General features: G+C 41.4%; 4 protein-coding genes across 5 annotated transcripts; 2 read left to right on the top strand and 2 right to left on the bottom strand.

Moving 5' to 3' along the window:
* Window positions 1-96: 96 nt before the first annotated feature.
* On the bottom strand, window positions 97-7,525 carry LOC119918784 (2-oxoglutarate and iron-dependent oxygenase domain-containing protein 3-like; the record flags this gene model as incomplete). Its single annotated transcript, XM_038739474.1, is given in 7 exon segments — window positions 97-250; window positions 801-857; window positions 1,483-1,547; window positions 3,276-3,318; window positions 3,450-3,525; window positions 5,430-5,656; window positions 7,329-7,525. Coding segments are annotated over 7 exon segments (690 nt in total), but the record flags the coding sequence as incomplete, so codon positions are not given.
* Window positions 7,526-7,632: 107 nt separating this feature from the next.
* Window positions 7,633-13,684, top strand: hexdc (hexosaminidase (glycosyl hydrolase family 20, catalytic domain) containing). The gene is made up of 12 exons (XM_038739470.1): window positions 7,633-7,915; window positions 8,023-8,124; window positions 8,226-8,341; window positions 8,540-8,627; window positions 8,753-8,917; window positions 9,003-9,186; window positions 9,674-9,745; window positions 10,060-10,258; window positions 11,590-11,751; window positions 11,844-11,951; window positions 12,638-12,727; window positions 12,846-13,684. Exons 2-12 carry the CDS (start codon window positions 8,038-8,040, stop codon window positions 13,015-13,017), a joined length of 1,443 nt encoding a protein of 480 aa, XP_038595398.1. The 5' UTR covers window positions 7,633-7,915; window positions 8,023-8,037; the 3' UTR covers window positions 13,018-13,684.
* On the bottom strand, window positions 13,209-17,138 carry LOC119918785 (cytochrome b-245 chaperone 1 homolog). The gene is made up of 6 exons (XM_038739475.1): window positions 16,982-17,138; window positions 15,959-16,046; window positions 15,776-15,817; window positions 15,473-15,643; window positions 15,225-15,369; window positions 13,209-14,230 (listed from the first exon to the last, which is right to left on the bottom strand). Exons 2-6 carry the CDS (start codon window positions 16,044-16,046, stop codon window positions 14,074-14,076), a joined length of 603 nt encoding a protein of 200 aa, XP_038595403.1. The 5' UTR covers window positions 16,982-17,138; the 3' UTR covers window positions 13,209-14,073.
* A 261-nt stretch (window positions 17,139-17,399) lies between these two features.
* narf (nuclear prelamin A recognition factor) lies at window positions 17,400-24,880 on the top strand. Of its 2 annotated transcripts, none has more exons than XM_038739471.1 (12): window positions 17,400-17,670; window positions 18,389-18,461; window positions 18,552-18,617; window positions 19,049-19,177; window positions 19,273-19,405; window positions 19,669-19,803; window positions 20,682-20,800; window positions 21,398-21,530; window positions 22,745-22,817; window positions 23,397-23,534; window positions 23,761-23,918; window positions 24,038-24,880. In XM_038739471.1, exons 2-12 carry the CDS (start codon window positions 18,405-18,407, stop codon window positions 24,283-24,285), a joined length of 1,389 nt encoding a protein of 462 aa, XP_038595399.1. In that variant the 5' UTR covers window positions 17,400-17,670; window positions 18,389-18,404; the 3' UTR covers window positions 24,286-24,880. The 2 variants fall into 2 exon arrangements, with proteins under 2 accessions (XP_038595399.1, XP_038595400.1); XM_038739472.1 differs by having other exon boundaries at window positions 21,401-21,530.
* Window positions 24,881-25,000: the final 120 nt, after the last annotated feature.

Here is a 25,000-nt window from a genome sequence, read left to right on the forward strand (position 1 = left end):
CAGCCCATTTAACGGGAGCAGATGACATCTTGTCATTGGTGCTTCTCTAAAAGTTATCTGAGGTTGAAGGAGTCGCGGTCTGTTTTTGTGCGTTACCTTATCTATGTGCGGGTGCCAGTACTCGTCGTGTTGGGTCTTGGCTGCCGTGCTGTTGATTCTGGAGAAGAAGGTGGGCTTGGTGAGGTACATGAGAGACGGGTCCAAACCAAACGTCTCGGCAATAACTGCCTGGATTCGCCCACGTACATCTCTTAACGTTGAAAAACAGACACAACATGTCAGAGTGAAAGATCTGACTTAATTACTTAAGGACGTATGATTTATGAACGTGATTCAGAGAGCTACTTTGGGCAACACTCGTCAAGAGGAGGTCAGCTGCAGCTCATCAGCATATGAGGACTGATATCTTTAAAAACACTTTCAGACTTCAAATGCTAAATATAATATATATATATATATAATATGTCTTTTCATTTGGGTGATGATGACGTTTTTGTATTCATTATCCCAGAAGTGTACATATACACAATGGGCATAAAAATACATACAAATACAAATAAATACACATCTATTAAACTATACACTACATACTACTATATACACTTCATCAATCATAAAAGAATGCTACCAAAGACATCATGAGAATATAATATATAATAATGTTTGCTACTATTGTGTATCATCATTTGAATGCACAGAATTTCACTTTTCAAAAAATGTCAGGTATCTCATTTTGGAGCAAAACTCTAAGAATGTGCAATAAATGCGCGGCTGATTTTTAATAAAAGTTCCTCAGTCACCTATAAAGCTGGAAGTCCTCTTGTGTGAACACGTCTCTGATCTGATCCCCAAAATACCTGCAGCCAAAGTACGGTACGCAGACAAAGCCAATCAGAGACACGCGAGCAGACAGACACAGCAGAGGGGGGGGATAGAGAGCAGACAAGAAGGGAACCGTTAGCATAAATTTATGTTTCACAGCACGGCACAGTGCACTAATACCCAGACAGGTGTGCCACTCATCCATTCAGACTCAGCAGAGAATTAACATCTGACTGCTTCCCAGAGGAAGTCCCCAGCGGGGGTGAACGGTGGGAAGCAGCGTGGGAGTGCTCTCGTCATCACTTCCTGATTAAAATCACTCAGATGGTCCCTAAGGATCCTGTGTCAACCACCTGCCCAGTGAGACGGCAGAGAGAAGGCAGGAGTCTGAGGGAGAAATGAATGAAGGGAGGTGGTATAGGAGGAGGATGGAGAGGAGCTGATCATCCAAATAAAACTGGGTTCTGCTGGCAGTGAAAAATGAGGGTTGCATTGGTCCCTGGACCTGAAGAAGAAGGCTCGCAAGGACTGGCATTAGTAAGACTGATGACCCGGTTCATATTTTGGTGGATATATTTCTGCAAATGTTACATATTATGCAGGAAGTCATCCCTGCAGGCACCAAAATAGAACAAATAAAGACAAGCTGTACTTTCCCACCTGTAGATGTTGACAAACTGTTTTCCCATCGACAACGCTCCAGAGTGCAGGTCCAGTATGGAAGCCTGCAGGGGTCAAAAGAACAACAGGAATTAGTGTCAAAGATAAGTCACTGTATCAAGGGTTACCTCTGCCCTTTACTTGTTTTTGCTTGTCAACTCCTTTGGAAGTTGTTTTTCACAAGCCAGTAATTAGGTCATTTTCACAGTCGCCCTCCTGCTGCTTCCCCTCCCTTCACCTAAGTGTCTTAACACTCCATAAACAGTTCATTTATAGGCCGAGGACCAGGCTGCTGGGGACGGGGAGCAGGAGGTAGGGCATGCCAGGGACATCAAGACATCTCTGGACAAGAATATGACTCCACATGTGATCTGCCAGAGTGGCTGGAGCTCTGCTTGTTGTGCCAGCCTGCCCTCTAGTGTCAGAGGAGGTTCATTATAGCAGGGAGTTTGAGTATGTGGTGCGTTTTGTATTTGTCTATGGGGGGGGGTTCTAAGCTGAAACAGGTGGCAATATCTGGGCAACGTGATAATAACGCGTTAATGTGCCCAGCCCTAGTCTAAATCCATCGATGTGTGACACTGTTGCTCTGGGTGACATGTTCCTTCATTAAGATGAATACACAAACTGTAGTTTATTTTGAATTACACACACACACACTCCTGAAAATGCCTACTAACACTGGTAGTGCACCAAGCACATATTAGTGTATCTGTGTCTGAAAATAGTCTAACAAATGCAATACAAACCATGTTAGCTTAAACTACAGTGAACAGCTATTTCAGGAAATTACTTCACTTTCTTTGTTAATCAAACAATTGTGGTTGTACATGTGTGATTAGTTTGTTTTCTTTTTTCTTCTGCCTTTCTCAGAAGAAGTCTTCCACGGCCCATTTAGCCCAAGCTAGCCCAAATAGCTTTATTTCTAAGGATTATGAGAGACCTCAGTTTAAATTTGAATTAACTGAACTGCTATACTGTGGGACAATATGCAGCAATAAAATATAAGGAGTTAAATGTACATAGCAATTTCAACAGATCCACGAAGCAGTGGACGCCTCTAGGTCAGACTTCCTTCTGCCTATCTAACAACTCTGAAACTGACTAGGGCCGACTTCAGTAACTACATTGTAGTAATGTCAAACATAGAGGCATTGTTTCTGTCCTTTGCTCTCTATTCAGGGAGGGAGTGGTTATGTAATTGTGTGTTGAATTGTGTGTGTGATGTTATTTAGTGGAGATGAAAAATGTGGTTCTGCATATATTTGTGACTGGATACATTCTGATTGTTACAAAAAAAGATTTAGGTCTTCAGTAGGAACTAAGTGGCTTGGGGCAGAGTGCCACAGACAGGGAAGTTGTAACGAATTCACCACAACAATAGAGCTCTAATGCACAGAGGAATAAGACCCGGCTTGGAAACCACACGCAGTACCTGTTAATAGGATTCATTCATTGTTGGTTTTGGTCTTTTAATGGGGTTTGCTAACAACAAGAAATCAGTTCTAGGATGTCAGGGTGTTCTTGAATGCACCATAATGGAGACAATGCACTATGAATGAACGAAGCAGTAACTACTGAACATAATGCAGGTCCTGCAAGTTTATATTCATTAAGTACTGTAATGAATGGCCGGCTGAAAGGTCATTCTTTCATTCATTGCCTTGCAAATGAATATTATATGAAGAAAAGAGTAGTGGGAAATGGCTTTTGATAAATCAGTCAAGCAAACTCAAACAGGTCTATTAATCCTGTGAAACTATTCCAACAATTTTACTTGGCGATATACTTACTCCTCCCTCTGACCCAGCCAACGCCAGCCCTCTCTCAGCCAGCCTGCGTGTCAGAAACAGAAAGCATTATAAATGATTCGGCTGCATTACAGGGACAGATGACAGTGAATGGAAAACCAACAAGGGGAGAAGGGGATGAGACAGTCACGCTTCACTTTGTATCCCAGTGTTTACCTCCTGAGGACCTGAGCCTCCTGCCTCGTCACCATGTTGTCTGTGACAGCGCGGCCACACTTCTGAGGGGTGCATCCTGGGAGGGAAAGATGGAGAGAGAGAGAGAGTAAATAATAATACAGTATTTTTGGTACAGTATCCTCTGGATATAGAGGCCCCAGATCAGAGAAACTGGCTGATAAATAAAGTGCAAGGTAAGGAGTTTATTGAAGTTCTGCTCATTATTGCCACAAAATTCAGGACTTCCCTCCAACCTCCTGGCAATTAGAATTTATTGATCAAAGCCCTGCTGTGTTTTCTTTAGACAGTGGAGATGCACCATTTGAATTCCTAGTAGCCCACGTTTAATAAGACAAATCTCCAATTTGTACTTTGCTTGCAGCCAAGGATGGTCTTGAAATGGTTTCAAATTTCTGGGGAGATAAAGCAGGAAGTGTCTGCATTAAAATAAGTTTGGCTTGGAGTTGTAGGGGATCAAGAGTGCTTTGATTCCAATATGATAATACATACTTGAGCAGAATATTCCCGTATTATTCATTATTTTATTTCCTGCACACTGGAATGAACTGTGAATAAAGGCCAATTTTATTGGCCAGCTGGAAGCTGCCTCTGTCATCAATCAGCCACCTGACCGTGGCCAATTTGCTCAAATAAAGGTAAACTTACTATCTTCTGGCTACGGACTATTATTCGGACACAACAAGACATCTGAAGACTTCCCTTTAGGTTAGGGAAATTGTGTTGTACATTTTGTTTGGTTCTAGTTTCTATGACTTAATAGAATAGAATAGACCAAATGACTTAAAAAACAACTGAGAAAATATTTGGTGGAATGAACAATAATGAGCTCATAACTTACTGCACTTACTAATATTCATTGTCATTAGTTTTGTCCAGAACATTAAAGAGGTGATCCATTTCAAAAACTCTCAGTAAGTCCAAACAACAGGAATCTGGCAGAGACATTCATTGCTACTTGCATTTTGCTACTTGCACAGACAGATTCAATTATTTAGGTCCTGTATAAAAATAGGGTTTTAAAAGAAATGAAAAGATATACTGAAAGAAATAATTTCACTTCCTATTGTATACTATTTCAGAAGTTCAATTTCGTTTTCTATTTTAAATAGTATATAATAATAGTTATTTCCCCTGATATCTTTAAATTAGTCATTTCTTTTTAACCTCATCACATGACACAGGATCTACTGAGAAGAATAAACTTCCGTGCTTGGTTTTTTAGGAGTTTTTATTTCAGAACCTTATTTTACTTTAGTCCTGATTTGAAAACTGCCGTTTTCCCCAAATTTGTTGATTTGAGGCATACTTGCTTGTTAACAAATGGCTCTGCTCTGCTGCAGTGACTGTACATAGCTGTGAACATCTCTGTATGTATGAAGCTGAAGTGCACATGAGATCTCTCTCTTCCAACTTGTATGAGTTTAATTTGCTCTTACACACTGCTCTCTTGGTTGCAACCAATTATTTCTGTTGGTCCATCGATCAAATTTGCATTCCTCGGGTACAAATGCAGAAATATTATGGTCACATAGGCTTGTGCTATATTGCCATCTAGTGGATTAAATCCACACTGTTTCACACAGTTTCAGGAGTAAGAAGAAATGTCTTTCAATTTAGTTTTGAAAGTGTTGATTGAAAGAATTCCATTATTTAGCAAATTAGCCTTTTATGTCTTCTTTAGGTTCCAGTTTTACTGTTTGTTATAATGCAAATAGGAATTCACAGAAATTAAGTATGATGGTGCGTAAGACAAACTTCCAACTTCTCAAATATTGTAATTGACTCACTGTTATATCATGTGAAACTACTTAAAGGCAGAGCAGAATCCAACACCAGGAACGTGCCACTGGATCAGCAGGTTATTTATCAAGCTTCGTCCCGCCCTGGTCATGTTTACACAGCAGAGAGAGTTATCAGCTGATCGCCTGACACAGTACAGTGTAAGGACCGGCGTCTCACCTGGATAGCGTTTATAGCTGTCATAGTCTTCGGAGCACTGGACGGTGTAGACTCTGGGCTGGGGAGCGACCATCTCACTCTGGCTGACCAGTGTTTCTGTGACGTCACTGTCCAGAGAGGTCACGTACAGCCACATAGCCATCCCGAACACAGACAGAGCGACCAGCACCAAGGCTGCAGGCCCCCTGTAACTCCTCCATGCAGATCCCTGCCGCAGCGCATTACCTCTGAGTGAGACAGAAAAAAAGGACCAGATGACGATCAACTGAATTTGACTAGCTGTTGCAGTGCCGTCCATTCTACACTCTTATCTAAAATCAAGAATTGGGGAAGACATTGCTCTTAATGTTCCTGTTCTCATTTCTAAACACTCTTATTCTGCAGTTGCCAGGGGATATGTGGAAAGACTGTGGAGTAGCTCAACTAATTTGAAAACCCCCTGAAATTGTGATTTGGTTATGCAAAACATATATCCCCCTATTTGTGTTGGATAAAAAATATCCAAACAGGATAAGAAATTGATGTGATGCTAATCTTTTAGTTTTGGAATAAACAATAAACTACCAGTTATTAGTCAGTTGTAAAAACTTAAGGGTAAGTTTGGTATTCTTCAACATGTACCCTATTTTCCAGTGTTTTTAGTTCCTATGTGACAAACTGGGACAACATTTTTTTAAATTTCTCCAGTTTTGAGCAAGACAGAGCTGCAACGCAATCCTTAATTGCGCCCTATCAAAGTACTACAACTAAAGTGCTTGTTTTTACAGAGACAGACCTTTTTTAAAGAGTAAGATCCTTTTTGTTTAACCAGAAACAGTCACTGTATCACTCTCGTCATAATTTTTTATCTCTGGTCTACCGCTGCTTTGATCATTTAGCTTTTTTGTGTAGTTTGGATGACTTCTGCAATTGCCGTGTTCTGCAAGGTAAAATTAAATTTTTTGTCAAGGGAGTGTGGTGTCTTTGACAAGATCGATATAGGGTTTTTACTCTTTAATAAAAGGTCTGTCTCTGTAAGGACCCTTTCCACAAACTTGTCAGACACTTAAAACAATCCCGAGCCAGCCAGTGGCAAAAACAAGCACTTTAGTGGACGTACTATGATGGGGCACATTTGCCCACAGGATTATGTTGCAGCCCTGTTTGGTCAATCACTAGAATAGACTGACATGACAATCTTTTCTTTCTGGGGCAAGTTATACAAGACATGAATTAAAATAATCTTTCATTCTCACAGAAGGTACAAAGTAGACTATTAGGAAAACTAATAATACCCGTCTGGTGTTCTGTAAATGAAAGTAGGATGAAAAGGGCATCATGCTGTGGTATTTAACCATCTCAACCCCCTGATGTGAAATCACCACTGTAAGGCTGCAATTCACAGTTGGTCCATTAAATCGGAATAATGTTGTTAATTGATTAAAACAACAGACTGAAGTCAACCATCAGAAATAAAGAAATAAATTAAAGCATAAATGTAGAAATAAATGAATCAATGTAAATTTATAGAAAGTTTGAAAGAAACTGAAGACATTTATGGATTCATATCTGGTTTAATTACCAACATTTCACTCACTCAATTACTATTTCTAGATTAATTTAATCTATCTATTTACTTATTATTCATTTATGTATTCTTAGTTTTTTTTTTTTTTCATGCTCACGTCATTTTTTTGTCCTCCTGCAGTGATAACGTGGTAAATAAAAGCTACACTATTAGATGAAGCATTAGTGTGACTTTACTTCTCTCTGAAGACGACATTAACATAATGACTTCAGCGAGGTCCTGGTTGAAGTGTGCTCGTGCTGCATGGTGACAGTACCTGGCTGGCACACCCTCTCCTTTAACCCTGTCCAGCGTCGCACTGCCAGGACATCAGCATCGTTTAATTCACTCACCTTTTAATTTTCTTCTCTATTTCAGTGGCATTTGAACCCTGCGGATTTCTCAGTCGCAGCAGCGCCATTTCGACTCAAAGCGTCTAATACGTAGCATTTACAAAATACTGTCACGCACACACGGTTATTCTTGCCTACACATAACGTACACCCCGCCAACTACTCGCACCGCCACCTGATCGCTCTCCACTTCCTGGTCGACTCGTATCCGCCGACCCATTGGCTCTCCGTCAGGAAAGCAACGTTGTTATTGGACCACGTCCACGTCCAATTGAGTTCGACTACAACGCACAGCTGCAAAAACAGGAAATTGTACAGCTGTATGCTAATCCTGTGTTTGATACTCTGTCCTAAGCGTGACAGATGTTGAACTTGTGCATAATGTAGCACGTATTCTTCCATCCATTTGTCTAAAGATTAAACTAATCGATTACCTGCATTACGTACTGCATTAAAACTACGGAAAGCGGCACACAGAGGCGTTTCATGTGCAGAAAAAGTGATCTACCTCACAACAACATCCGCCGTGCAGTGTCATTCACCGCTAACGTCCCATCTCTGGTTCTTGCTTGAGCTCTGCGGTCCTGGTAAGTCAGACAACTGATCCAATGTTCATTCACAAAAATAAACACACCCACTAGTCTACTGTTCTTAATGTTAACGCTCTGTTCATCTCTGCGGTTCATCCCTGCAGTCTGTAACAGGCAGAATGACGTGTCCACCTTGGCCTAAAGGAAAGAAACTAGTTCACCTGGATTTGAAAGGTGCACCCCCAAGGGTAGAATACCTTCACAAGGTAAGAGCACAGCATTGTCCTCTGTGAACTGCTGCAGCTCATACAGTAATTACATGGCTAATCACGTTTGCTGTCCACTAATGTGTGTTTCATCCCCTTAGCTGATCGAGCTGTTCTCTCAGCTGGGAGTCGATGGCCTGTTGGTGGAGTACGAGGACATGTTTCCTTATGAGGGGGAGCTGAAGCTGCTGCAGGCCACAGCACAGCCTGCTTACAGGTGCAGTTTGGGACGTAAACACCGGACAATGATTATCCCATTCCTGATTTATGGGCTGGGTGCGATTGTTTTTTATCTGCCTTATACTGCTGTAAGAACCTGTTATAAAATTATAACCCTTCCTGTGTAGGATAGAGATAACACTTTGTGTGCCTGTTGTCCCATAAAATACTTTCAATAAATTGTGCCTGTTTGCAGCCGAGAGGAGTTACTGTCTATGCAGGAGTTTGCCAAATCTAAGGGCATGGAGGTGATCCCGCTTGTTCAGACATTTGGTCACATGGAGGTGAGGCAAACACCCTGCTCTCCTGTTTATAACTGTTTGTGATGGCAACAAATTGTGTTTAGTGTCTGTGTTTGTCCCTGTTTTTACTGTCTCAATGACCCGCATCTGTCCCTTCACTATCATAGTTTGTGCTGAAGCATCGGCCCATGTGGAGCCTGAGAGAGGTGCCATATTGCGTGGGTACCCTGAATCCCCACAGAGAAGAGGGGGTGAGGCTGGTGATGGAGATGCTGAGGCAGGTGGTGAAGCTGCATCCCGGCCTGAACACACTGCACATTGGAGCAGATGAGGTAAGGACTGTTTTCTTCTTTTGTTAAAAATTAAGTAGTTATGGTAGAAAGTATAGTCAATTCTGTTGTTCCCTATTTCTTTAAGGTGTACATCCTCGGCGAGGGGGAGGAGTCCAAACAGTGGTTGGACTTACCAGGACGCACAGTGGAGCAGCTTTTCCTGAGTCATGTGACCAAGGTGGCCAAGGCCATCAAGGCGACGTGGCCTCACATGACCATCATAATGTGGGATGATATGATGAGAAGCATGAGCCAGGACACACTAAAAGGTGAGGAAGAAATAGAGATGGCGCCCACTAAACCCAAGAGATCACTGATATTTCAAACATATAACAAGTTACTCAAGAAGGACAGAGGCATTGTTGTTGCTGTTTTGACACTTTCAGATTTAATTTAGAACCATCATCAGGAGCAGGTATTTAGGATTTGATGCAGTATAACGTGTGTGCAGTGGAATTTAGCTGGGTACGTTTACTTTTTAAGGGACTAGTACTTTTTGCAGTTGTTCCATTTTATTCTGCTTTATATTTCTGCTCAACTACATTTTAGAGAAATAAATTACTTTTTACAGTACTACATTTATCTGACACATGTTGTTACTAGTTATTTTACAAATGAGGAATTAACTTAGAAAACACAAAATACAATATGATGCATTATTACAGATTTAGCTACCAAACACTATCTGACAAACAAATCTGTCTCTTGATTTTACCGTTCATCAGTCCTTTTTTTCTTTTATTATCCATGGGACAGATAGCGGTCTAGTGGGACTCGTCCAGCCCATGTTGTGGGACTACACCCCTAATCTGGATGTGGACAAAACTGGTAGGAACTGTATACCATGGATATGTGAACATTGGGCTCTTATACATTAGGAGGTGGGGCAGTAGCTCAGTCAGTGGGGACCAGTTCAAGTCCAGTCTGGGCCATATTGACTGTGGACTTGTAGCTGGAGAGGTACCAGTTTACCCTGTTGGCACTGCCCTGGCACTGTACAGTAAACTGCCCACAGCTTTAAATTAGCATGTCGATAATTTGATTATTAATAATACTATTATTATTAAATTATTATCAAACAGTCTGCAACATGCTCAGAGCTTTGCTAGTTGTCACATTTGTTCCCTAAATGTGTTGTCCAGTGTCTCTGCTGGAGAAGTACTGCAGTGCCGGTATGTCAGACCTGTGGGCAGCGAGCTCCTTCAAAGGCTCCACCAACGTTTACACCTGTGTGCCCAGCACACAGAGGCATGTGGATAATCACCTGCAGTGGCTGAAGGTGGCTGCTTCTTTATCTGCTGGTATAAACCTACAGGGCATCGCCCTCACAGGCTGGCAAAGGTAAGTATTAGAGGAATTTCTCATTTTCTTCTTTGTTGGCACTGTGGAGGTGGTGGAAGCCTAGAGGCTGGAGTAGAGGACCAGGCTTATGACTGGGTGATCCAGGACTGTGTATGTGGTTGGTAGAAATGAATAATGCTTTCTGTTTAAACCATGGATAGCACCATATGTGCAGTGATGGAAAGTAACTAAGTACATTTTCTCAAGGACTGTACTTAAGTACAATTTTGTGGTACTTGATTGTACTTGATTACTTGTTTCCTTTTACTGCTACTTTATACTTGTAGTCCACTACAATTCAGAGGGATTCACTATTGTACTTTTAATTTCACTACAGTTATCTGACAGCTTTAGTTAAGCAACATAAAAATGGCTAAACTTACAGGTTCTGAGTTAGAAGCCGGTGTAGATCCACCCTTGAGCTGTTCGGTCGATAGATTTCATTTGGTTGTGAAGTTACAGCCTAGTGTTGTGTAATGGTAGATACACAACTGAACCATGAGAAACTGAAGTGGCCTTCCAACTGAAGAGGAAGTGACGTCTTAACTGAGGACCTGCCTTGATGAGAGAACTGACAGATTGCATTTTCATTTGCAGCTGCTTGTAAATGTAAATGCAATAGACTGGGGGCGCTGTTTCACTCATTGCATTTGAATAAAGTCCACTATAAATCAGAGTAAGTCTTTGAAAATGAAATGTCAAATGCTGTTCTCATTTTCACATAGTTAGAAAATGGCATTTTAATTTCATTTTTGACCTAAAAGGACCATGAGGACATGGACATGTAAATGCAATAGACTGGGGGCTGTTTCACTCATTGCATTTGAATAAAGTTCACTTTAGAGCGGGTTAAGCCTTTGAAAATGAAATGTCAAATGCTGTTTCCATTTTCATTTTAACATGGTCCTAGAATGCCCACGCAATTAAAATGAAAATTGGATGATTGAATTTTAATTTAAATTTTTACCTAAATAACACATACATATGTGGAAAATGATAATCTTATTGTGGGATTACATTTTCATTTTTGTATTTTGATCATTTGAAATTAGTCCACTATACGCTTCTACAGACTGTGGTATTGCAATGTATTGTAGTATTTTACTTAAGTAAAAGATAAAGTGCTTCTTCCACCTCTGCATCTCTGAACTGTACGAATGTGAAGCACAACACATACCAGTTTTTATGTAGAATAAAGCAGCCAACACTTGTTAGGGTCTAAAGGACTGAAATCGCCAGAAAGCATGTGATGTCACAGTTTTTCCAACATCATGTCCATGCACTGATTAACAAAGAGCTTTTTACATGGGCCATTATTTTCCCACTGTCAGGTATGACCACCTGTCAGTGCTGTGTGAGCTGATGTCTGTGGCTCTTCCATCACTAGCAGCCTGTCTCCAGACACTCGTCCATGGAGAGCTCAGTGCTGAGGCTCAAAGCAAAGTAACTGAGATGCTGGGTATTTCCTCAGTGGAGGTAGAGGCCATGGCGAGGTGAGGTCTGGCACTGTTTTATGAACTACACTACACGGTCATACATGTATGCATCTTCAGGTTAACAGCATTGTGTTCCATGTTGCCTTCAGGACTTCTGCAGACGAATCGCTGTTCCCAGGAAGGAGGCTGGCTGAGTTAACTGTGGAGCTTAATTCACTGCTGAACTCAGAGGACATTCGAATGTTTGAGAACGACATGTGAGTTCTGGGCTGTGATCACAAGATTTCATTTCCAGTGTCTCATCTGCCTTAGAAAGAAGTTTGACATGATGATGATGGGAGGATTTTAGAATACGGCATTAGTCTAGCTTAGTATAAAGGCTGATAATTGGGTAAATGGCTAGTCTTTGACATGCCCTTATCACACAGTAATTGGTTATTTTTAAGCAGTATATATGAACTCTTAATAATTATCTTTCCAATACATTTTGGGAAATGCTGGGAGTTGCATGCTTTAACTAACTCTTGGAGAACAGCCAGGCGCAGAGACTTCCAGCAGAGATCCCAGGATGTCATGGCATGTGTCCAAGAAATAGTCCAGCAAGTTGTAATTGTTACAATTGTTTTAAATCAGTTTTTTAATTCGTTTTGGTACAGATTAAAAGTTATAACGTGTTGCTGGTAGAAAGATTTTGTTACCTTTGGACTGTTCCCCCTGCTTCCACTCTGTGTGCTAAGCCAAGCTAACCAGTCTGCTGGCTGTACCTTCGTATTTAGCGTCCACAAATGAAAGTGGTGTCGATCTTCTTCTTATCTAATTCTCAGAATGAAGAAAGCAAATAAGCCCGTTTCCTAAAATGTAAAACCATTCTTTAAACCTTTGCAGACAAATATAGAAAAACCTTTAACTTCAGCTGAATAACTGCATGCCTGTGCTGCTGTAGGTTTGTAAGAGGATGGTTCAGCCCCTACCACCGAAAGAGGAAGATGGTAACCCCTCTGATCACCATGCAGATTCACAGCCAAGCATCAGCGTGAGAATAATTTGTTATATTACAGCTACACTCTCTGCACACTGTATTGCTTTTCTGAAATATGTTAAGAACTCTGGCTAGCCGATAACAAAAACCCCATCTGATTTGGTCTCCTCAGGTATTTGACTACATTACAAGAGAAGGTGGAGGCCGTGAGAAAAGAGATGGTGCATCTTTACCCAAATTCAACAGCCCAGGAGTGGATAGAGGAACACGTCAGCCCAGTAATGGCTCCTTTACAGAAGATAACAGAGGACATCAGAGCCTGTGTGAAGGAGATGGTGCCATAAAATATTTTGCCAGCTCAGAATCAAACAGCTTTTTTGATGAATTACGATACTGGTCTCTTAATTTTTTTGCAACTAGCGCTGAAATTACCAGGAGTGATTTTAATGCGTAAATTCACACTTACACAAGAGCAAATCTGGCGCTTGTAAATTGCACTAATTTTGGCAAGAAAATGGAAATATTCAAAGAGGACTTTGGGTTTATAAAACAACTTTATAATTAAACCACTCCAAATGTATCAAAGTAAACAAAGACAATAAAATCAACAACAAAAAAAAATCTCTCAAAATTCTTTCTTGCAAAACAGAACTTACTGACATTCACCATGCGTACATCGTTTGCCTGAGTATAGTCTTTGGTTCACAAAAATAAAATATAGGTTATAAGACAGAACAGCAGAGGGCCAAAGAATTTCACACACAATTGACTCTTGATTGAGCCCTGAAAATCCCTCATGCTTGATTACAGTTTGCACATCCATTCATCCGGACTGCGGTCTGGGTATGAATAAACATGCAAATGGTAATTATCGACTAGGTGGTCCAGAAAGTGGTGGGCAAAGCACTTTCCATCGACTTACACACAAACACTTATTAGAGTTCAGTAGGAAGGCACGGTACATCTGTAATCTCGAGTGTATTCTCAAATAGTAATTAGTTGTTTTTTTTTGTTTTTTTGTTTTTTTAAAAGGTAAAATTGTAATTTACAGAAAGCTACAGTACAAAAGATTAAGTGTCTTTTTCCATAATTCCTGGAGCTGTTTTAGAAAACTTTGACTAAACTGAAACATTTCTTTGACAAAACATTTAATTGGATGGATCTTTCCAACCCAGTTCACATGGAAATTCAATAAAAAATGTTTTTACTATAGCTTCCCAAGGCCAATACAAGGAAGGAGGTCTGTGTGGAGACACTGAAAGAGGCTATATCATTGGTGTTACATGCACATGTTGACAGTATAACGTAATGATGCATTATAATGCATTGCTTTAGTGATGTCATAATGCCCCTAATTCAATCCTCCCAAAGTAACAGCAACGTTGCGAGACCCAGACAGATCAGAGTTTGTCTGCTTCATCCTCTGAATCACTGCCGTTGTCCAAAGAATCCTCCTCCTCCTCTCCGTACTCGGCCTCTTCCTCTCGCTGCCTGCGTTGCTGCAGCTCCTCCAGCCCGAGGAAGCGCTTCAGCAATGCAGCCACAGCCTCCACATCACTGACCGGTAAAAGACGGATCAAAAGGAATGACAATTAATATAAAAAAGTATTTGTTTCTTGGTGTTATTGAGCCTTGGAATCTCAGAGAGCAGAACAATGAATACACCGTTTTGGTGTTTACTGTTTGTAATAATAATAATAATAATAATAATGTGTCAAGTACATCTTTCCAAAAGTTTTTGATCCTTGGGCAAAACCATTAACAGTATATGGTGTGATAGGGACAGAGTGTGATCTTGTGTTAGTTCTAAAAAGCATATTTGTTTTGCTTTTTTCTATCCAACTATAGTCTGGCTTTAATAGTCAACAATACTATATTTAATAGTCGACAATAACATCTGTGGGCAAAAAACTGTGTATACATTCATGACTGTTCACAATACAATCTTTTTGTCTGTGGATGACAGAAAGAGTAGTTGATGCTGTAACAGATAAAACAGATCAAATAAATTAACAATATAGTATACTTATATACATTAATTGATTTTTTTGGGGCACGTTGGGAAGCATAACAAGCTGCAAACACTGAAAGTTTTTCACCTTATAAAGTTGATATGCTGAATAAGTTAGAAAACATTACGTAGCAGATTAGAAACAACATTAGCATTCATTTTGACACACGTTTCTGGCCACCCAACAAATTTAAGTCCAATATTGGCTCTTCTTTAAGCTCTGTTTTGGTCTCCACCAACTCCTGAGAAAAATATCTGGCTCTTTAGTTGCTATATGCTCTACTATGTTCACCAGCTAGTCTCTGCTGCAGGAAACAAGGCCAATGAGAGCAGTGAGAGTGAACCAAAACAGGAAAGTTGGGGATTATAAAACCAGCGAGTTTAAAGGGGCTGAAGATTTACGTGGGAGAAGCAGATCTCAACAGTAATGAAAATGTCTATGTAGACATGCAATTATAAAATGCATACACAGTGAATTAGTATTGCTGAAAACAGGATTGTAATTTTGATGTGTTGGGACTATCAGCTACAGATACCTACCTGCGTGCCCCCATTGTGGCACTCTGAGTCAGGGGGTAGGAGAAGCCTGCAGCCAACCGCAGCATCAGCAGGTAGCCCTTCCCCAAATAGCGAACCCTCTCTTCCTGGATGCAGATGTCACACAGCTGTGTCAGATCCAGCACAACTGAGAAAAAGTGGGGACAAAACTTAAGATCTAATATTTTGCATTCCAACCACTAGTGTTGGCTACTATACTGAGTAACCCACTCTGTGGCGGTGTTACTGACCTTTCTCTTGCCCCTTTCTCCAAAACGTCAGGACTACAGCGTACAAGCTGAAGCTCTTGAGCTCAATCAGGTTCTTGGTTTTGTCAAACACAGCCTCCTCCCATTCCTCCATGTTCTGCATGGCGACAAACAGGCAGCCAGTCACGTAGAAAAGCTTCCAGAGGACGCTGTCTGCGTGATCCACACAACACATGAAATGAAAAGAAGGGAAAGCGGCACGAGTTGCAGTGGGCAAATGTGGAAAGTTACGTCAGTCGAAGGTTGCAAATTGACAAACAGATTGTGTCATTTCAGTTTGTGTACCTGAGCTGTAGTATGCAGCTGCCAACCCAATAGAAGCTATACCTGCAATTAAAATTAAAGATGAAGGAGATTTAATTACCGAGTTTGAACGTATTGAGTGGACAGGAGAGATACCTCAGTGTAGGAGATTTATTTTATATGTCAGTATATAGAATGTATGAACCTTTGCACACACACACTTACCGACAAGAAGAGACCAGGAACGGATGCCCGGGGATCTCTTCAGGTGGAGCAGCGTGAAGCTCTGCTCCTCTACCGTCATGTACACCATCTGGATAGAGGCATGGATATGAAATCTAGTATCACTTATAATAAAAGCCTATTTTACATGATCCCTACCTTAAAGGGCCAGTTTCCCCAAATCACAAAAAATATATGTTATTACTTGTCCCCAGTGGTATCTAGCCATGGAGACAGTTTTGGTTTTCTGCCCTCCCAATACAATGACAGTAAATGGACCTTTGTGCTGATCGGACAACTGAAAATTATATTTAACCACAAGTAACATGTCTTCCTAAGGCAGGACCACCAACCATGCAACACTTGGGCAACTGTCCCGGGGGCCACAACTCCAGCAACCCTAAAATATCCAGGCTTAATGTGCATTAAAAGGTTTGTGCTATTTCAATCATCCTTTTCAACAGCAGACATTTGAGCAAAAGAACAGGAGTTTCTGAAAACACTAATTACTCTATTACCTGAGCTAAAGGCCCCATCCTGAAGAGGCATTTCACAAAATGTCTTCCATTGCCTTAATTTGGGTTCTGCTTCATTACCAGTGAGGCTTGAGGAAACACTTCAAGACTGAGTCTAAAATCTAGTTTTAGGATCTTCATTATTTCAGATTTGAGCTTGTTGCATTGCCATTTCTGTTTTATCCTTTCACTGCACTGAGCAGCACAAATGAAAGTCCAGTTACATCCATTGTTTTGGGGTGCGGCCAGAGAGAAAGAGGTGGATACCTCAAAACCTCAACACATAAAACCCAAACTATCTGCCTGGTCGAATATCACTAGAGACAAGAGAAATCTATCAAGTATATCGTCTTTTTTGCAATTTGGGTGAACTGATTTTTTAATTCGATCTGAAAACCCAACAAGACCAGGAAGATGCTCCTGCTGATGATTGAGATTGGATGTGATGGATATGAACTGCCCACACATCAATCTTTCCAACCAACGATACGAACTACAAAATAGCACTTACCTTTAACTCTTCTTTCTTTCTGTAAATTCCCGCCGTGCAAATTTACCAAAAAGAGCAGTCATACAAGGAAACACATGCGCTGAAATATAAGGAAGTTGTTTCCATGTTCTTGCAATAACTGTCCTGAATGGGTGACACTTCCTTCCTGGATCGGCCTGTTCTGATTGGACGGGATCACTTTCACGCAGCCTTCAAAATAAAGGGTTGTAATTGCTTGCGTCTTGTCAAACAATCAACTCTGGCCACCCCTTCAGTAAAGCTTCCAGTGTTTGGTAAAGGAGCCACTTACAGACCGACTGGGAGTTTGTCACACATCATATTATGTGAATATTCTACCTCTTTTTAAAACATCCACCAGCCACTTTTTTTTTTTTATTTATTTGAGAAAAAGTCAAGTCAAAGCTTCCGGAGCAAATCGCCACTCCGTTTGCGCATGCGTCGTGGATTCACCGGGGGTGCACAATGGACTCGGATGTAGATAGACCTGACTGGCTTGAATACTAGAGGCCACGACGCCGTTGAAAGTACTAGTTTGTAACTTATGTTATGAAATAACCGCGCAGGCTCAAGCGAAAAGTGGTGGCGACACCACCAACAGACGACTTGACTTCTAACTGCGGACTTCCCCTGCTGTGCTGGGTCCGTGCTGCTGTTTTCCCATGCCACAGCAGTGATATAGAAACCGTCCGGTGAGTTACCTAAAGGCTCGACCTTGCACTGTGAACGCAGGGTATTTCATACTGTTAAACCAGCACGTTCACTAAATTAGCCGTCATCAAAAGAAGGGCGCGCAATGCAGTAGTATATTTTTTAATTGCATAGTTAGCTGAAATAAAATCGCATATTTAACTAAAATAAAATTCCTCCCTACGTTAACGTTAGCAAATTTACGTTAACGTGGCATATTGCGTTACAAATTATTGATGCTTTTAGCTAGCCAGAAATAATCACGAGCTAGTAAAATATTCAGCACAGTTTTCGAATTCTACTTCATGGGGAAATGACTTTGTATTCATACCATTATGTGGGTTTTCGAAGATTGATGAGCTTTCCGCCCACACTTGTCTGTTTTTCCCCTCGCGCGAACAAACTGTGACATAATGGCCTCTGGGGCTGTTTTTGTTGGATCTGTGTATATAATTAACGTGAGCCATTTAAATTTTAATGGCAGGATACTAGTTTGTGCTCACTGCCAGTTTCCCACCATTACAGAGCTGTTGTGTTTATGATAAGCAGGCAGCGTGTGATAGGACAGGTAGTCAGAGGAGGGTGGAGCTGACAGACCCACACACAGCAGCAGGCTGCAGTCATCAGGCCAGTGCTTCAGAGGGGACATGCAGGGAAGAAGTGATCGACACTGGGAAGTTAAAAGTGCTGTTTTCTATATGTATCCCCTTCAATTTACAGATAACGGCCAGGGAAAATGTCAGAGGTCAACATTGCAAAGCGCAAGGAGAAGTGTGAGAACTGCACCAAACAGGTACATTTCTGGATCTGTGTCTTATGTATCAGTGAATTTGCTTTTTCTTGCTGTCAATCAGCAATTTAAATATTGATCTCCCACTCACAGTGCAACAAGAAACAGGGCGAGAATGGTGCCAACTCACAGGAGGAGAAAGATGAAGTCAATGGACAGGTAAAGTCACTTTACTCACCGGTTTCGTTTATTATCGATTGATGTGGCAAAGTGAGACGTCATCAGGTTGTTTATAAAAGAGGCTCTCCACTTATTGTGTATGTCAAAATCAGTATACGAACGTCTTCCGTTGTCTAAAGTTTAAAAAAAAACCAAACAGGATTATCTCAGAAAACTTTGTTACAAACTGGAGGTGTGCAGTTCAAAACATGTGGGCATTTACCAGGCAAGGAAGGTTTAAGATAATATGTTATTGAGTAGCATTATGGGATGTGTAGGATCCAGTGACTAAAAGTCCCTCGACCCCTGCTGCTTCAATTTTAATTAAATCTGTCTCTTGTGAGTAGTGGAGCCAAATGTGGATGTCCAATACTAAAGTACACCTTTGTTTTAAAACCCTCCACATGACGCACTCCTTTCTTTCTCCTAAGGTGCATGAAGGATCCCAGTTGCTGCTGAGTGCCTGCCTGTCCTGCGATGGCTGTCTGTCAGAGGAGGAGAGCCTGAAGATCTCTCAGCAGAGCCTGGAGGAAGTGGAGCGGGTTCTGGCGCTCAATAAGGTACAATACATAACCAGTCGGCATCTGAAGCCTGAGAAATCGTGTTGTTGCGCAGTACCTTGCATTGCCCCCAATTGTTTCTGTGTCCCCGTCAGAAATGTGACGTGTCCAAGCACAAGGTGCTGGTAGCGTCGGTATGTCCACAGTCTCTGCCTTTCTTTGCTGTCAAGTTTGGGCTGGACGTCACTGAGGCTGCCCACAAACTCTGTGGTTTCCTCAAGAGTTTAGGTGAGTGTGGGATTCACATGTCGCTTTTTATATCTTCTAAAATCTTTACATGGTGTGTAAGTCCTCTTTAATGTATATATTTTTCCCCGTGAAGTGACGGATTTAATTGTGTACATGTCCACAGTGAGAGTTATGTAATTGCCACTTTGTTATGTAGAAAAATCCACCTACTAATCTGTATCTATCATGGATGGCTGACATTCTCCCCCGCTCTCCCTGTGCCTCTGTCTCTGTTCTCATCTGTCTTTTTTTTTTTCCCGCAGGGGTGCAGTATGTGTTCGACACCACTCTGTCGGCAGGCTTCAGCATCTTAGAGAGTCAGAAAGAGTTTATTCAGCGGTATCGCAGGAGGCACCACGACTCCCACGCCTTGCCCATGTTCACCTCCTCCTGTCCAGGTAAAACTGGCTTCTCTCCCTCCCATCAGACTGATTTTCTAGCCAACTGAACTATGCGCTACCCTGACGTTGCTTTTTTTGCCTCTTTCTTCTGCGGCTTCTCACGCTTGTAGCTGTACTGTGCATGTCGAGTGCTGAAAAGGGGAAAATGGAGCTTGTTTTAGAGGAGAGATAGCAGTGGTGTGCTGCTGGGGCAAGATAGAAAGCACTTCTCTCACCACTCCCTTCCCCAGAGATACTGTAGGAACAGCAAGAGTTAAGGACCTTCTTGGCCTCTCTTCTCAGGAACAAATGCAGTTTTCCATTCATTCCGTTTATAGGATTGCCGCTGGCATTCCTCAACTCCATGGACATTGATTATTAGAAATGTTTGGATTTGTATGGATCGGTGACTTTACAGGAATCTGCCCTAATGTTTAAGTAATTATTGTACTAGGGATGCAATTAACAGTTATTTTCAGTTAGTTATTATCAATTCACCTGTTGATCCTTTTTTTTTTTTTTTACTAACTGATCAATCATTTGAAAATGTCACATTTCTCCAGATTTCTCTTGATTAACTAATCAATTAATTGAACAATCATTTCAGCTCTATTCTTGCTTGTTGACGCTTGTTCAGCCCAGCTGTAGTGGAAACCCTAATAATTTTAGCAAATCCGAAACATTTACACCAGGGCTTTGTCACCATTAAAAAAGGGTATTGGACTTGCACAATGTTGTCCAGTATAAAGCTTGTTATATATGTTATATGTTGTATGTCTGTATAGATTATTTTAGACTGTGTGTTATCTTGTGGTGTGTTTTTCTTCTATATATGAAAACAATGAGTCCAGAGTGCAGTCAAGCCTTTTTCTAACAACGTTTGTGTGTGTTTACAGGATGGATCCGCTATGCAGAGCGCGTCCTGGGCAGCTTGGTCACCCCTCATATCTGCACAGCCAGGTCTCCCCAACAGGTCATGGGCTGTCTGGTCAAAGACTACTTCTCTAAACAGCAGGTGAGCGTTTAATGTCACAGCAGTCGAATGCATTTAGCTTGTCGGTGGTACCGCTACACATTATTGGCTACACACACGTTTGTTGACACAGTGGCAGGATCAGTAAAAGCCAGAGGTAACAGGATAAGAAGGTGGAGCAAATTAAAATATAATGAGCTGTGTAAGTTGTTGTGTAGAAACACAATTGTGATCTGAAGATAAATTTAAAATTATTCAAGTATCAGTTAATCACGTGATCCAGCAGACCCAGTGTGTGGCTCCAACATCATTTAGAAAAAGAACACGTCTTTGCTGTACCCTCGGTTTGAATCATTTACAGTATTATGAGTTGTATAGTAGCTTAACTCTGTCCTGTCCAGATGTTAGCTTAATAAAGGGGACACGCTTGTGGTTTTGCTGTCACAGCCAACTGACCAGTGGTGGTGATACACTAGTTTCATCTGAACAATTTCAGTGGAATATTCATAACACATAAGCGTTAATGGTATAACGGATGTTCTGTTATTTAGGTCTAGTGAAAAGAACTCTGAGCCTGTAGAAAATGTTTCATAAGAATCTGCCTTATTATGTTGTATTTTCTTTTGCCCTGCCTCCCAGCAGAAGCTGAGTCCAGAGAAAGTCTACCATGTGTTGGTGGCTCCCTGCTTCGATAAGAAGCTGGAGGCTGTTAGAGAGGAGTTTTACAACAGCCTGCTGGAGACCAGAGATGTGGACTGTGTCCTCACCTCAGGTTCAGTCCTCTTTATCTTACCCTGCCCTGCTCCAAATAATATTTGCAAATGTTTATTAGAGTTTGTTTTGACATTTAGGTTATGTTAAATACAGCTACAGGCTTACACAGGAGTGTAATATTGTTGTAATTGTAATAATATTGTTTTAGTCTCTTGTGGACTGATTTTATATTTCATTTGAAACATCAAATACATATCGTCATAATACTGTCTTAAACTTCCACTCATCATAGAGCACTTACAAATTTCTTTGTCTCACATAGTAGTGGATCTCATAACACAGACGCTACCTAACTAGCTAAATACAGACGTACACATTAACATGACCAGGCCAACAGGATACGCATCTCCTCTTATTCTGTTGTGTTGAGACCCATCTGTTTGTGTCAGGATTAGAGGCTGACATTTTTTCCGGAATCCTGTGGCTCGCAGGGTTCCCGTGGGATTCCCGCGGGGTGGGAGTCAATTTCGCTATTCTTCATAGGAAGGATAGGAATCGTGGATCAGTATGAAAAACAATATTTTATCGGTGTTGGAGTGAAAATCCACTCTTGTGTCACCCTGTAGTCTGCACAATGTACCTCACAGTGAGCGTTTGTGATCAGGTTGTGCTTCCTCGCCATGTTTGATTTTATCTGTGGGGAAGCTGCATCTGCTGCTAAACAAAGAATTCTGCTTCTGTTCTTCAGCCACACAGCTGGAGCGGTCATCATATGTGCATGCATTCACTCGCACAGTTCACTTAGTTAAAAACTTGGTAGCCTATGACATTACAAGTCGCGGTGGAAATTTTAAAAGCACGGACCAGCTAAGCATGTTTAAAATTTGTAATAAGAATGTTCGTGGTGATTAAAACCTGCTTTCACATAAAGATATTATGTGAAAAATTTAGATTTTTTTGCCGGGGGCGGGCTTTTACAATCATGATCCCTGCTCGACCATCTGTCAGCTATTGCTGATGGACGATGGCATTGTCTATCGGCCCAACCCTAGCAAACATTAAAACCATATGCTAGTTGTGGCTTTCAAATGACCAGTTATTTAGTATTTTATAGGATAGTTTGAGATCCACAGTAAACATGCATAATCAAATGTGCATTTACACCACACTACATAACACACAGGGTCACGCAAATCCAGCACATCTAAGACAAATATTATTGTGTAGTATGTTACAGTGAATCTTTTTTTTCTTCTTTTTTTTATGTTTCAGGGGAGATCCATTACCTGATGGAGCAGAGAAAGGTTTCAGTGGAGGAGCTGGACTCACTTCCACTGGACCATGTGTGAGTAGTTGGACTAGTTATCGTCCTATTGGTGATCTTTTGTGTGACAAAAGTTAAACATGTTCAAGCCAGGACTACCAGGATTTTTTCAAACTAGATAAAGCCATTGGTCGTGCTGCTGTTTGGCAGGTCGGAGAAAAAAAGGATGCAGTTAGCAAGTGCAGATAAGTAACAGAAACAATATTGTAAATAGTGTAGTTATTGATTAAATAAATTACACTTTCCTTCTGTATCAACTTTATTGACCAAAATTGTTTACGTAGTATTTTGACTCTTAATGTATATTCACACAGGCCAGGTATACGGTTTACAGGTGCTGTGATTGGTACGGTTTCATTGGTACTGTTTGATTGAATATATGTACAATACAGCTTAGACTTGTGTTGGACTATAACATTACTATTGCAAGTAATTTATTAGTTTAACTGACACAGGTCTTCATATATTAAAATACTTTGCTACTGCAGATGATGATAATGAGTATTTTGTCCGTCCCCCCCTCCCCCAACTTACATTTGTATATTTTTCACTGAGTTGTTAAAGAAGTCATTGTCAGAGTAGCCTATGCTGTCACTGCAGGCTGGGAGAGGCTGAAGACGTGGCGCTGGTGAGACACGAGGGCCGAGGTTCTGAAGGCTTTCTCGAACACATCTTCAAACATGCTGCCAAAGAGCTCTTTGGTCTGGACGTCCATGAGATCACATACAAGACCCTCAGGTGAGACACACTGGCACTGTGAGACTTATTCTGGTGGAATATACTGTAGCCTCCATGTAAATTCTTTAATGCTTTAATCATGATGTTGGTCCAGCGTCATTATAAGTGTGAATACTTTAAAGGTACACCATTATTATCATATCGTCATATCTTTTGAATTGGGATATGAAATTGAATTTCTTTTAAAACTTTCCTCCTGTGTGCCATGTTGTTGTTTTTTTTTAAGGAACCGGGACTTCCAGGAAGTGACTCTGGAGCGGGACGGGGAAACTCTGCTACAGTTTGCTGCCGTCTACGGTTTCAGGAACATCCAAACCCTGGTTCACCGAATGAGAAAGGGACGCGTCCCTTACCAGCTGGTTGAGGTGCTGTCCTGCCCAGGAGGTGACCCCACAACTACCAACATGATTTTTATAAACAACAAGCAGTATTTATTTGTTTTGAAACTTAATCCTGCCAGTCCTACAACGTTACTTGAAATACTACCCTTCATGTCCACTCAGGGTGCTTGAGCGGCCGCGGACAGGCGGAGAGCGAGGTAGGAGGCTCGTTGGATAAAGCCCTGGTGCAGCAGATGGAGGAGGCCTACAGCAGCCTGCCAGTCCGTCTCCCAGAGGTCAACCCCGTCCTGCACACCCTTTATCAAGAGTGGCTGCAGGGCCAGGACTCCCCGCAGGCTAGCACACTCCTGCACACCCACTACAGAAATCAGAGTCAGATCCACACACAGCCCCCACACATGCAGTGGTGAGGAGAAAGGGCATGCTTTCGGACATGATGGAAGTCGGAGGGGGAGGGGGGGGGGGGGTGCTGATTCTGCTTGGACCATCTCATCCAATCATGAAAGATAAGCCGAGAACCACTCTGCACTACGGGTCAGGCAATTCTCAACATGTGCAGTTTTTCATTTGGCCACATGAGGGCAATATCTGTATTTACAATTGGTGAATCTCCTGTGCCAAGACTGAAGACCAATGAGGGTCCAGAGTCCAGATAAACACATATTTACATTTTCTGCAGACTGAAGCAGTGATGTCAGTAAGCTGCAGACAATGGCAAACAAAAGAATAGGTACAAAGTCACCTCATCTGCCAGATGTTCTGAGAAATGAGGGCGTCTGTAGCCAGTGTGAACTATCATGTCTATTTACAGAGCAATAAGCTACTGAGGACACGTAAGAAGCTTTTAGGAGCCCGTGAACTGAACTTTTGGGTACTGAATGTACATTTGAGTCCAATATATTCCAAATGTTAACTGTCCCAAATTGTGTAAAAGTTGTGTCCACTGTTCCTCACTGAAAGACAAGACACTGTTTTCTTAAACAAATTAATAACTATGCAACAGTGTGATTGTCTTATCTCTACAGTCAGTGGAAAGTAAGTCTGCTGTGACTCAAGAGGTTAAAGGCTTTTTAATAACGTAATAACCTGACCTGTTTGCTTATATGTAACTACCAGCCCAATGTT

Source organism: Micropterus salmoides, unplaced genomic scaffold (genome assembly GCF_014851395.1).
Source record: "Micropterus salmoides isolate LMB-PRFRI ecotype aquatic unplaced genomic scaffold, ASM1485139v1 Ms_hic_scaffold_2411, whole genome shotgun sequence".
NCBI lineage: Eukaryota > Metazoa > Chordata > Actinopteri > Centrarchiformes > Centrarchidae > Micropterus > Micropterus salmoides.

What these genes read in the sequence shown, in the direction of transcription:
- LOC119918785 (XM_038739475.1), bottom strand. Translation starts at nt 16,046, where the DNA reads ATGGTGTACATGACGGTAGAGGAGCAGAGCTTCACGCTGCTCCACCTG. An exon ending in AGCTGCATACTACAGCTCAG is followed by an intron (nt 15,644 to 15,775) that starts GTACACAAACTG and finishes TGGATCACGCAG; the next exon opens with ACAGCGTCCTCTGGAAGCTT. An exon ending in GAGAAAGGGGCAAGAGAAAG is followed by an intron (nt 15,370 to 15,472) that starts GTCAGTAACACC and finishes ACTTTTTCTCAG; the next exon opens with TTGTGCTGGATCTGACACAG.
- narf (XM_038739471.1), top strand. Translation starts at nt 18,405, where the DNA reads ATGTCAGAGGTCAACATTGCAAAGCGCAAGGAGAAGTGTGAGAACTGC. An exon ending in AAGATGAAGTCAATGGACAG is followed by an intron (nt 18,618 to 19,048) that starts GTAAAGTCACTT and finishes CTTTCTCCTAAG; the next exon opens with GTGCATGAAGGATCCCAGTT. An exon ending in GGTGCTGTCCTGCCCAGGAG is followed by an intron (nt 23,919 to 24,037) that starts GTGACCCCACAA and finishes ATGTCCACTCAG; the next exon opens with GGTGCTTGAGCGGCCGCGGA.
- hexdc (XM_038739470.1), top strand. Translation starts at nt 8,038, where the DNA reads ATGACGTGTCCACCTTGGCCTAAAGGAAAGAAACTAGTTCACCTGGAT. An exon ending in ACAGCACAGCCTGCTTACAG is followed by an intron (nt 8,342 to 8,539) that starts GTGCAGTTTGGG and finishes GCCTGTTTGCAG; the next exon opens with CCGAGAGGAGTTACTGTCTA. An exon ending in TGCACATTGGAGCAGATGAG is followed by an intron (nt 8,918 to 9,002) that starts GTAAGGACTGTT and finishes TATTTCTTTAAG; the next exon opens with GTGTACATCCTCGGCGAGGG.